This window comes from Pteropus alecto, unplaced genomic scaffold, assembly GCF_000325575.1.
Source record: "Pteropus alecto unplaced genomic scaffold, ASM32557v1 scaffold222, whole genome shotgun sequence".
Classification (NCBI taxonomy): Eukaryota; Metazoa; Chordata; class Mammalia; order Chiroptera; family Pteropodidae; genus Pteropus; species Pteropus alecto.
In genome coordinates, this window is record NW_006433716.1 from 191,170 (window position 1) to 203,301 (window position 12,132).

The window sequence follows — 12,132 nt, forward strand, 5'->3', positions numbered from 1 at the left end:
CCGGGAATATATGGTCAGATGCCGCGATCATGGAAGAACAATGGTCTTCTAAGAGAAGCGACATCAGTAGAGGGAGGAGCCTGGAAAAGATGCTATCAATATCTCTGTTTTCAACTTCATCGTCTCTTTTTCACATAAACTTCTTGACCTCGGGACAATCCAAAATCTGCTATTTTGGCTACATAGTTTTCACCAACTAAAATGTTCCTGGCAGCCAGATCCCTGTGAATAAACTGAAATTTGAAAAAAAAAAAATCAAGTATTTTCAGCATCATATTTGCTTTTTCGTTTCATTTTGTTAACACAATGCCTTAGGGGCAAAAACTTTGGGAAATAGAATAGTGTGAAAATGGGTTTTAAAAAGTCACCTAATCCAGCTCCCTTAAAGTTCCTCTCTAAAATCCTGTTAATGGGTTCTGTCAAATGACCCACCACATCTTGAGAGAAGCATTTCAGGGAAAAAACACTGGTTGTTAAATCTTCCTGTTGCCATTTTAGTCCACCACTACTCAGCATCATTTCGAGCCAAATGAAGCTAAGGTCAGTTAAAGCACCTCGCCAGACACATATGATGCAATTCACTAGATAAATATATATTGTCATGGCTGGGCATTAACATCTATATAAATAGATGGACTATTAACAAAGAGATTAAAATTAGGGAGATTATAAAAGGAATTAAATAAGAGAGGTGACTGAAAAAAGTACAGTTACCTAATCTGATTCTAGAGAGAATTTCTAAGGAAAGATGTCCAAAGCAAGGTCCTTACAACAAACCTGTTTTTGGCTCAAGTAGTCCATCCCCCGGGCCACATCTGCCGCAAAATGAAGCAGCTGTTGGGAAGATAGTGTGGAAGCGGTGCTGTTGGCAATGGCAAATGCCGGGTCGGTCTCCAGCACTCGGCTTTTGCGTAGGAAGTCCAGCAGGTTTCCATGGGGAGCATACTCGATGGCAAGGTACAGGTAGCCTGTGGGGAAAGGGAGAAAAACCTCCTTACTAGTGGACCTAAACAGCTTTGAAGTTTCTGAGATGTGCTGTGGTCCTTGGAATTGCATATAAAACTTCGTTTCATCTAAAAGTACCATCAGTAATCCTGGGGAAAGGAGGGAGATAAGTGTCATCCTGCAATACTTAAAGGGTGTCATGCTTGAACTCAAAGTTCCCCTCTTTCTAACCCCCTCCCCTTTCTTACCAAATGTGGACTAACAAGGAGGGCTTCTTGAATGCTTTCACCTACTCACTAATAACAATAGGAGGGAATCAAAGCATTTGCCTCCAGAGGATCTAAGACATCTAGTCCATGTCACCTTTTATTTTTTATTCAATACTAATTGAGAACTTAATATGAGCCAGGCATGCTATTCCAGTCAATCTCTAGTTTTTCTTAAGGTTATTTAAGAAATAACAAATAAATAAAAACAAGAATAACAACAAAAACCCAAACTGATTAAATATCCATAGCAGCAAAACCCACAAGTCATAACTTTCTCCTGCCTTCTATTTCTCCCTAAAATCCACACTAAGTCACCAGACTGGTCAGCAGAGTCTAGTGTCAAAGATTGTATTTTGCTTACAGAAACCAGAAAAATACGACTTTTAGGGGAAAAAAAACAATAGTTCCTAGAAGAAATTATGGTCTCTTGGCTTATTTTTATTCCAAATGGTTTTTCTCTTTTTCTTCTTAATAAAAGAATACCTTCTTTGATAAAAACATTGTTCTTTAGAGCCAGCAAAAATCAGAGTGGTTTTACTGTCTTTCAAAGGTAGTTTTTTTTGTATCCCACTTTTTAAAATGTAAAGTGTTGAATGATTTTGAACCTAAAAGATATTCTAATAAGTTGAAATTCTGCCCCCAGAAAGTCTTATAGTACTGAATCCTGCTGCGCTAAAAGGAAAGATATACTTCCATTCTGGTATGAATGTGCTTTCTCACTCGCTTATTGAATTGTAAATTTGAAAAACCAACCAATTATATGCTAATGTGATGATCGAGCACAAGTTTAAAGACGTCTCTTTTTGTGTTGTTGGTTTTCATTTTTTTAAACTTTCATCTACTGCTGTCCCGTGTTATCGTTTTCAGGAAACTATTCAAAAATAAATGTTATTACTTCATTATTTAAGCTAAGGACATGATCTGGCTTTCAGAATTACACCCTTATTGGATCACAGAATGATATATTATATGAAGCACTAGTATTTTTAGTTTAATAAACTGAGGAAAAGGAAACAGTCTCTTCTATTGTTGGTTTTGTGCTGCAAAGTCAACAAGAGGTTGTCAAGTTTGTAAATAATTACTTTGTGGAGCTTTTTAGTGGGAGAAAACTTTTCCAGGAGAAGTTATGTGTAATCATAGATTCAGAACTACAAACCCACGTAGCATGCAGAGATAAACCCATAAAAGTACTCGATAAATATTTGAATTAATAATAGAAGTTGAACATTAACAGCATGTGAGACATAGGGTAATTGTAAAGCCCCAATGTAATTTGTATAGGAAATGGTACAATTTGGAAATAACAGAGTTCTGTTAGATATAAGCTTGTTATTATTATTTTACCTAAGTATCATCAGTGTTTTCATGTTACAGTAGATTGTTGGCATTCAGATTATCGGTTGTTTGGGTTTGGAGGGAAAGATGAGAGGCTAGGAGAAGAAGAAGAGACGCACTTCACTCTTCCTGGTGCCAAGGGCTCCCGCAGTCTACCTAGTAGTGGCAGCTGTGAAAATCTCCGGATTAGCGAGCATAGAGGCTTGTGGGGGGCAGGGATACCTTTGGGCAATAATGGCTGAACACATCAGAGGGCAAATGATCCAGCCTTAGGTCTTACCTCCAAAAAGATGCCAAACCTCAGCACACTATTAATGGAAGTAGACATTTGGATTGAAACTGCAACTTAAAAAAATAGATAACATTCTAAGACTATTATCTTTTCTAATTTCAATATAGAATGTGTTTGTTTTAAAAAAAAAAATCTCTGGTAGGAATGACAAGAAAAGAGCATCTTACCACGATGTTCACACGCTCCCAAGAGATTGATGATGTTTGGGTGGTGTCCAAGTTTACAAAGGACCTCCAATTCCCCTGCAAAGTCCCTGTGGTCATCTTTGGAGGCATATTCTGGGAAGAAAGTCAAGAGTTATGATCTCTCTTCATTATTCCTCTTCAGAAATAACTGTCCCTTCCTGCTCACTGAGACCTTCAGGTGCCCTCAGTCACCATTAGGTCTGAAAAACTGTAGAGAAATCAAAAAGATTACTCTGAGGAAGAAAACTGTCACTGTCAACACGGCTGATACTTCTGTGTCGTTGGGGGCTGTCCTGTGCATAGTAGGGTGTTTAGCAGAATCTCTAGCTTCTCCTCACTAGATACCAGTAAGCCAAACAAAAATGTTCCCATACGTTGCCAGATGCCTCCCACCCTTGGTTGAGAATCACATCTCTAAAATGTTCTCATCCGAGCCCTGGAATACCCAGGGCAATGACTCGATGCAGAGGGAGCTGCCGCCACCTGTAGACTCTTCCTCTTCCAGCTGGGTCTGCTGTCCAGAGACAGATATGCTGAGGAATCAGACCAAATTTCATTGACACATCACCAATAATGCACACACCTGACTTTATTCAATAATTTTAACTTGCTTGCTTTTTCACAAACCAGTCCTATGGTAAAAACTCAAATCTCAATGACTTTTTTATAAAATTTGCTTGGTAGTCAGGAGACTGACTTGAATTTGTTTTTATCCGTCCTGTCTCTTCACTAGCACTTTAATCAGAGGGAGAATCACCAGGCACCCACCAGGCTGCAGGGAAGGCTCTTTGGTTGATGCACAAACCAGTCAGCCTTGAGTCGGTGACAGTGTGCTGTTATCATTTTCTGCATGATAACATTGGAGTGCTGGAGTCTGTGTGCATACCCGAATGTGCTTGGAAGTGATGAGAATATTTCGTATGGGCTAAGGGTACTTGTAAGACTAACTAACAGGCAATCCCAAGTCAGATACCTTGTTCATACCATAGGAGCCTGAGGGTCGATGCCCTCGGAGCATTTTTAAAATGAAATTGTTTTTATAACAAGGTCGTCCCCTGACTTCAGGAACTGCCCTCGTTTGAATGCATCACTTTCCCTGTAGAAATTTTCTGCCCTAGTGACATTAAGGTGTTTTCCCTCTTCACCTGGGCGTGACCTAGCAGTCAGGCTCAGGTCAGAGCCCAATACAGACTAATTTAAGAGGTTCTACACCCTCTCTCCTCTCACTGTCCTTACTGCTCCCCCAAACTCCTTGTGGCTAAAGTAGCAAAACCAAAAAGGGATTTCTGGCTACTAAGCAAGGTATGTGTGAGTGTACATGAGTGTGTGTTTGTGTGTGTGTGTGTGTGCGTGTGCATGCACCCGCTGAAACATTACTATCTCTAAGCATAGTTAATATTTTGTTTATATTGTTTTGTTTTCTGAATGATGTTTTCTAACAATGCACAAAGCAGCAATGATTAAGATTTAGGGTGAATTCTCATCTGAGGCTCAATACTGCAGGGAAACCCCATCCATGACATTGGTGTCCTTATTACGGACCCGCCCAACAAAAAGTTAATTACGTCCCCAGCTCTCATGCACTGCTGTTCAATCCTGACAACGGTGCAGCTTCACAGTCAAACTGCTGTTTCACTCATAAGAGAAGATGGTTAGTAGAGCCAGGGAGCTAGGCATTCTGCTTTCTCAGAAGACGTTCATTTTCCAATCTTGTTACATGCATAGGCATCAAGCAGTCGTGGCTAGGAAAGACTTAGTTCTTGTGACCTTCCATCAGTGGTTTTCAAACTTGTACAGAAGAATCATTGAGAAAGTGTGTTAAGAACACAGATTCTCGTGTGCCACACAAGAAATTTGAATGTAGTAGAAGTGGGGGTGGAAAAGCCCAAGTGCATGCATTTCTTACAATGTCTCCAGGAATTTTGATGCAGATAATTCATGAAGACAGTGGTTTGCAAAGTGTGCTCTCCAATCTCTCAGCATCAGTATCACTTGGGAACTAATTAGAAATGCAAATTCTCAGGCCTTGAATCATACTTACTGAATCAAACTGTGGAATGGGGCCCAAGAGTTTGTTTTGTTTTGTTTTGTTTTTAAACAAGGCTTCCAGGTAATTCTGATGCACACTGAATTTTGAGGACCACTGCATTAAAAGAAACAATACTGCTCCCCATAAGTTAGCAGTGTATGACAGAAAATCTGCATTCTCACATCCCAAGGAATCAACACAGTGGTGTTTAAATAGCTCGTGCCTTCATATTTACATCCTGATCCCTATCACAGGCTGACCTCAAAGGAAACATCACCTTCAGTTGCACATAGCAGCTGTATCTGACATCATGCCAATGTTTTGCTTAGAGAATGCAAGGCCGTAGAGGAAAGATTCAACAGGAAGTCAAGTTTTCTCCCCACCCTACTGAAATGCTGACTCGATCTGGCTGAGCACTGACCTTTCATCCTCTTAATGGCAGCGTCCATCCGTAATCCGTCCTTCTTGATGCGCGCCTTTAGAACCTGGCCAAAATTACCCTCCCCAATCACATCTTGAAATTTTATGTCATTCCAGTCAAGCACTGGATAAATTGTAGGATCTGGGTTGTTTTTGGCCTTCCTGTTCAGGGCCAGGGTTCCTGAGTTGAACTGTACAGTTGGTTCTTCCCTCTGAAAAAATAATGTTTTCATGGTTTTATGTCAGGATTTTTCCTAATTCTAAGGTACATAATACCTCCTGGTTTGTATCCATACCAGATGAAAAAAAGATATGTCTAATTCTAGAATGGAGATGGAAATAGGTTTTATCTAACAAACTCATTCTGATGAACTGGTTGCCCAATGAGCTGTATTGGCACAATTCTGGGCCTCAGTGGGGAAGCACGCCATGATCGATTAACGATGTCTACAGAGGGCCGGGAAGCTGGGCTAACAGCATGTATGCCATGACATGGCATGTTCCCGAGTTAGTCACCCTTGAGTTTCCACTTTGCTGTAGGATGAGCAAGTGTTCAGTTCTATTTGGAAAATAACTCAACAATTCTATCCGAGGAAGTCACAGCATGTACCTCAGTGAGGGCTTTTCTAGTATCACCTTGGTGCATTCTTGGCTCTCACTCCCTTTCTCCCACCCATCCTGAGGCTTAGAATCTCCACGCACACTCTGGAGCAGAGTCTGGCCCCAGGATGACTGCTGTTTAGAGCAGAGTTCAACAGAGTGTCTCCATTCCTCCTGAGTTTAAGTGGCTGCTGATGGTATCATGGCAAGCTCCTTCAGGGCTACCCACACCTTTCTGGTCCTTCCTCACCCGCAACAGCCCGAGTTGGGCCAGCTCTTGCATGGAGTCAGATAACAAATCTAATCTTGACCTCCACTGGGGGGAATCTCGAGGGCTCATGTACACGAAGATGTACCTCATTTGGAATATGCAATTGTATTCAGTGTTTTATATACAGAATTGATAAAGTTGGGTACTATCTAATTTTACAGAGCCCCAAACCACAAACTAGAGAAATGTTCGGGCTGCAGTATACCAAAACTATTCCAGTGGGATACCTAAAGGTTAAATATGATTTTGTAACCATTGCGACTGGTCAGATTCCTAGATGAAAGGAAAAGGCTGTGCCAAGCACCATGAACTATGACTGCAGACCACATGGTACACAGGAATAGGAGATGCACACATGTATATATAACGCTTATGTATATAAGGGATGATAGGATTGAGGAATATATTAGAAGTAGGAAATAGGAACTGGAAATAAGAAAACGTGGGGGAAACTTGTCTAATGCAATACACCGTTACCCATCACCCTGAGGTCTGGTTACCCTCATGTCCTTCCTTACCAAAAATGTTTAATTCTTTATTTTGCAAGATTACTCTCTCTGGTGACTTATCACTAGAATGGTTATACATCTCATTTTGGCAGGGCAATAGTCCTGTATAATGCCTGGTTTCCAGCACAATTATTAAGAGCAACCTTTTCACTCTCAAAATTGTTCTGTTTCAGACAGGGAATTCCATAGTTATGCTATTATCTCCCATTTAATAGGGGAAGCCAAAGAGAAGATGAGACCTTGCTTAAGGGAAATATTTGCTTTACAAGTAAATTTCCAGGTCCACATCTTTAAAGTGAAGGTTCTGCATATGTGCACACTTGCGCTTATTAGCTAGTAGGAAGAGGAGACACTACCACATTTTGGAAGGCTTGGGCCATTCTTCTTTGGACGTTTGCCCTCTTCAACTGCAACATGATCAGAAAGGCGAACAGCACTGTCAGGCAGGTCATTCCCGCCGAGCCAAGGATAGCTATAAGCAGCATCTTCCCACCTCCGAGTTCTGCTGGTACTGTGCAGGGGAACACGGGAGAAGCAGCAGGGTTAGTTTAGGTAGGGAGAGGTGCCAAGACCACCTACGGGAGAAGTCGCAGTGGAATGTAAATGTAATGGCAGCCCTAGCCCTGCTACCTAATTGTTAAGTGACCTAGGACTGCTCATTTATTTTCTGAATCTCGATAGAGTGAGTCTGACACATGGGGTTGTTTTAAGATCTTTTAAAAAAAAAGTGCAAAAGTGTTTTTTAGATGGCAATTGCTAACCATTAGTTGTTGTTTGTTCAAGTTTTACTTCCAAGTAGAGGCCCAAGCAGATGCATATTGTTGAATAACAGTGAAAATGACTGACTAGATGTATGACTTGAGGAAAGTGGCTAAACCTCTCTGCACAACTTCCCCACCTAGAAAAGCTTTGTAATGCTAAGAGCTTACAGTCTGTAAGATTTTTTTTTTTTTTCTTGTTTTAAAGAGCTGATGGTAGAAATCTAAGAATACCAATTGGAGAAGAAAAGAAAGAAGAAAAGAAGGAAGAAAGGAAGGAAGGAGGGAAGGAGGGAGAGACTAGGGAAGGGTGTAGGGAGGAAGGGAAAGACAGAAGAACAAAACCATTAAATTTAGGGTTTAGGTCTAATCCTTCCACTTCAGTTCCTTATTTAAATTCAAATAAAATTAAATTCAATATATCTTTATGAAAAACAGCTCATAGAGCATGACCCCATCTTCACACAAGTATTCTTTTGTGATCATCTCTCTTTCTGATTATCTCTATGCGTTATGCATAAAGAAATGTCTGGAATAAAAGGGTGAGAGTTTTTGTTTTATGTCTCGTTTTTTAATTTTTCTGTTTGTATTTTACATATAGATAAACACTAGTAACAATGAAAATGATGCATTCATTAAGGGCATGATCTGAAAACTGCAACTTTATAGTTGGCAGACTCACCATTCCTTGGACATTTCAAAAATGTTCCAAAGAATCGGCACAGAAAACAGCTTGTTCAGTTGAAAATTTTAAACCCTAAGTAACCCTCAGGAGAGGCAAGAAATTTTTAGTGCTATACAATTTTCTATAAAAACAAACTAGTCCAAATTATAAATTTGCAGACATCGCCATTTCTGTCTAAATTCCCTTGCACACATCACAAATGCAGAGGGCTAGGAGGTGCCCTTTCAGATAGACTTCAAAGGGAAGGCAGTCCACATTCTGCAGCCTCCCTCCACTTCCAGCCCCTCCACTTTTGTTCATTTAATTACATTGGACAGATTTTATCAATCACAAACACTGGTCAGAGCATGCTTGGCGATCTGTGGGATCTCTATCTCAAAGAGCTTACTCTGCCTGGGGTGGAGGTTAGTGGTGGACATGCAGACAGAATAACCTGGATCCGAAAAGTAGAAGAGAACTCAGAACAGCATAGTGTCACCTAAACTAAAAGAGAAGCGTATTCTGAGAAAGAATGGAGTGTGGTGCTTGGAGCTGTCTGCTGAAGCACCGCACAGGCCTGACCCCACTAAGCAGATTCCACGTTGTTCTTTCTCCACAGAATCAAATTCATATTCCTCAGAGCTGCGATTGCTGCATAGGGAATGCGGACGGGCTAACTTAGTCTGAGGTTTATTAATAGAAAATGGAGCAACAGGATCTCCTTCCCAGGGGCATTTCCATTTTAAGGACCAATCTAGAGATGGTGAAGTGTGTCAGGACAAATGAATTATGTCACATGACACAAACACGGGGTACATTACTAAAGACAGTGGTGCTTTTCTGATACTCTTCAGAAATAATCCTATGTAAATACCTGTCTGCTCTACCAACCTTGAGACTCGGAGAGAGTTGTCAGTTCATGAGAAAAGGTTGGGTTGCTTGACCCTATGTTGTTCTCTGCAAAAATGTCCACCTGGTACACTGTTTGAGGCTCCAGGCCCTTGAGCTGATACTGGGTGATGGTGGCATTTTTGATCTTCACATCGATGTGCTGGTCTTCATTCTTGCCCTGAATCTTGTAACGGATGATAATTGAAGATATAGAATAGCCATCCAAGATTGTCCAAGAGATCATGGCTGTGGAGTCTGTGATGTTGGAAATCTTGATGTTTTCAGGTTGAGGTGGTAGAACTTGAAATTAAAAAACAAACAATAATTCACTTAAGATGTATTACCATCTCTTAGATTATTATGCTTTTGAGAGAGAGTTAATATTATCTCATGAACTATGAATGGCTAATAGGTATTTTCTCAGATGGTAATTCCAAACAGTTGGCAGTGGACTCAGGCAGACTTGATGGAGTGACACGAGATGGGAAAATGGCAACACACATGTCACATATTTGTCATCCTTGCACTAAATTAAGGCCTCAGAAATTGTTACGCCAAAAAACTATATTACACTGTCCTTGATGCTGGGGAGAACAGAAAGATTATGAGAACTGACATTTATATAGGCCTTTCCATACAGTAACTAATTTTCTCTTCATAATAATCTTACCCTAAGTATTGAGGCCCAAAGAGGTTAAGTGATTCGGCCAATGTCAAACAGTTATTAAGAAGAAATAGGATTCAACTCTTGGCAATCTGACACTGTAATCTATAGTCTTAGCCGCTTTGCCATATGGTCTATCCTTGCCCTAAGTGCATTTATGGAGCAGTAGCAAGTTAGTGTACATGTACGAAAATGTGTTAAGCATTTAGTAGACAAAGTGCTATAGGGATTTAGGAAAAACAGATAATATTCCACGGAGGGGCATTAGGAGGATGAGAAAGAGATGCTTTGAGGTTTTCCAGACATGAAGATGACAGTCACAGAATCACCCCTGCACGCTTGGCGATCTGTGGGATCTCTATCTCAAAGAGCTTACTCTGCCCAGGGTGGAGGTTAGTGGTGGACATGCAGACAGAATAACCTGGATCCGAAAGTAGAAGAGAACTCAGAACAGCATAGTGTCACCTAAACTAAAAGAGAAGCGTATTCTGAGAAAGAACGGAGTGTGGTGCTTGGAGCCGTCTGCTGAAGCACCGCACAGGCCTGACCCCACTAAGCAGATTCCATGTTGTTCTTTCTCCACAGAATCAAATTCATATTCCTCAGAGCTGAGATTGCTGCATAGGGAATGCTGACGGGCTAACTTAGTCTGAGGTTTATTAATAGAAAATGGAGCAACAGGATCTCCTTCCCAGGGGCATTTCCATTTTAAGGACCAATCTAGAGATGGTGAAGTGTGTCAGGACAAATGAATTATGTCACATGACACAAACACGGGGTACATTTCTAAAGACAGTGGTGCTTTTCTGATACTCTTCAGAAATAATCCTATGTAAATACCTGTCTGCTCTACCAACCTTGAGACTCGGAGAGAGTTGTCAGTTCATGAGAAAAGGTTGGGTTGCTTGACCCTATGTTGTTCTCTGCAAAAATGTCCACCTGGTACACTGTTTGAGGCTCCAGGCCCTTGAGCTGATACTGGGTGATGGTGGCATTTTTGATCTTCACATCGATGTGCTGGTCTTCATTCTTGCCCTGAATCTTGTAACGGATGATAATTGAAGATATAGAATAGCCATCCAAGATTGTCCAAGAGATCATGGCTGTGGAGTCTGTGATGTTGGAAATCTTGATGTTTTCAGGTTGAGGTGGTAGAACTTGAAATTAAAAAACAAACAATAATTCACTTAAGATGTATTACCATCTCTTAGATTATTATGCTTTTGAGAGAGAGTTAATATTATCTCATGAACTATGAATGGCTAATAGGTATTTTCTCAGATGGTAATTCCAAACAGTTGGCAGTGGACTCAGGCAGACTTGATGGAGTGACACGAGATGGGAAAATGGCAACACACATGTCACATATTTGTCATCCTTGCACTAAATTAAGGCCTCAGAAATTGTTACGCCAAAAAACTATATTACACTGTCCTTGATGCTGGGGAGAACAGAAAGATTATGAGAACTGACATTTATATAGGCCTTTCCATACAGTAACTAATTTTCTCTTCATAATAATCTTACCCTAAGTATTGAGGCCCAAAGAGGTTAAGTGATTCGGCCAATGTCAAACAGTTATTAAGAAGAAATAGGATTCAACTCTTGGCAATCTGACACTGTAATCTATAGTCTTAGCCGCTTTGCCATATGGTCTATCCTTGCCCTAAGTGCATTTATGGAGCAGTAGCAAGTTAGTGTACATGTACGAAAATGTGTTAAGCATTTAGTAGACAAAGTGCTATAGGGATTTAGGAAAAACAGATAATATTCCACGGAGGGGCATTAGGAGGATGAGAAAGAGATGCTTTGAGGTTTTCCAGACATGAAGATGACAGTCACAGAATCATCCCTGCACTCTCACTCTAAACTCCCTTTAGATAAAAGATACAGGCCAGAAGGGAACTTAGTGATTCTATAACGCCTACAACTCTGACTCAAAGAAAAAATGATTCCAAGGTCTTGCCTTTGATATTAACTATACCTTATATTTGCGAGGCTGTTTACAAAATGTTTCTGTATTCAGGCACTCTCTCTCTCTCTCTGTCTTCACAAACGCACAGGCAGGTAGGTAAGCAATGCTGAGATTTTTAATTATTCAAATTTTAGCAGTGAGAAGACTGAGACTTCAAAAATGTTAGGGACTTGTACGGGTCCCAGTAAGCAAGTAGCTGACCCAGGCCATATCGCTCCATATGAAAGTTACTGCTTATAAGCAAATTAGAACCTTCAAGGAATGTCTCAATGTACATTTTTTTCTGTTCTATATCTGCAGAGATTCTTCCTTGTTCCAAATTTCC

At 40.5% G+C, this 12,132-nt stretch overlaps 1 protein-coding gene across 1 annotated transcript in view; it reads right to left on the reverse strand.

Annotated features, from left to right (window-relative positions):
• TEK (TEK receptor tyrosine kinase) overlaps nt 1-12,132 on the reverse strand; it is a 99,331-nt gene that overhangs the window by 6,257 nt on the left and 80,942 nt on the right. The window contains exons 14-19 of the mRNA XM_006908358.1: nt 10,690-10,989; nt 7,212-7,366; nt 5,477-5,687; nt 3,009-3,119; nt 778-968; nt 124-233 (exon numbers count right to left, since the gene is read on the reverse strand). Coding sequence (XP_006908420.1) covers nt 124-233; nt 778-968; nt 3,009-3,119; nt 5,477-5,687; nt 7,212-7,366; nt 10,690-10,989 — 1,078 coding nt within the window. The remainder of the gene's footprint in view (nt 1-123; nt 234-777; nt 969-3,008; nt 3,120-5,476; nt 5,688-7,211; nt 7,367-10,689; nt 10,990-12,132) is intronic.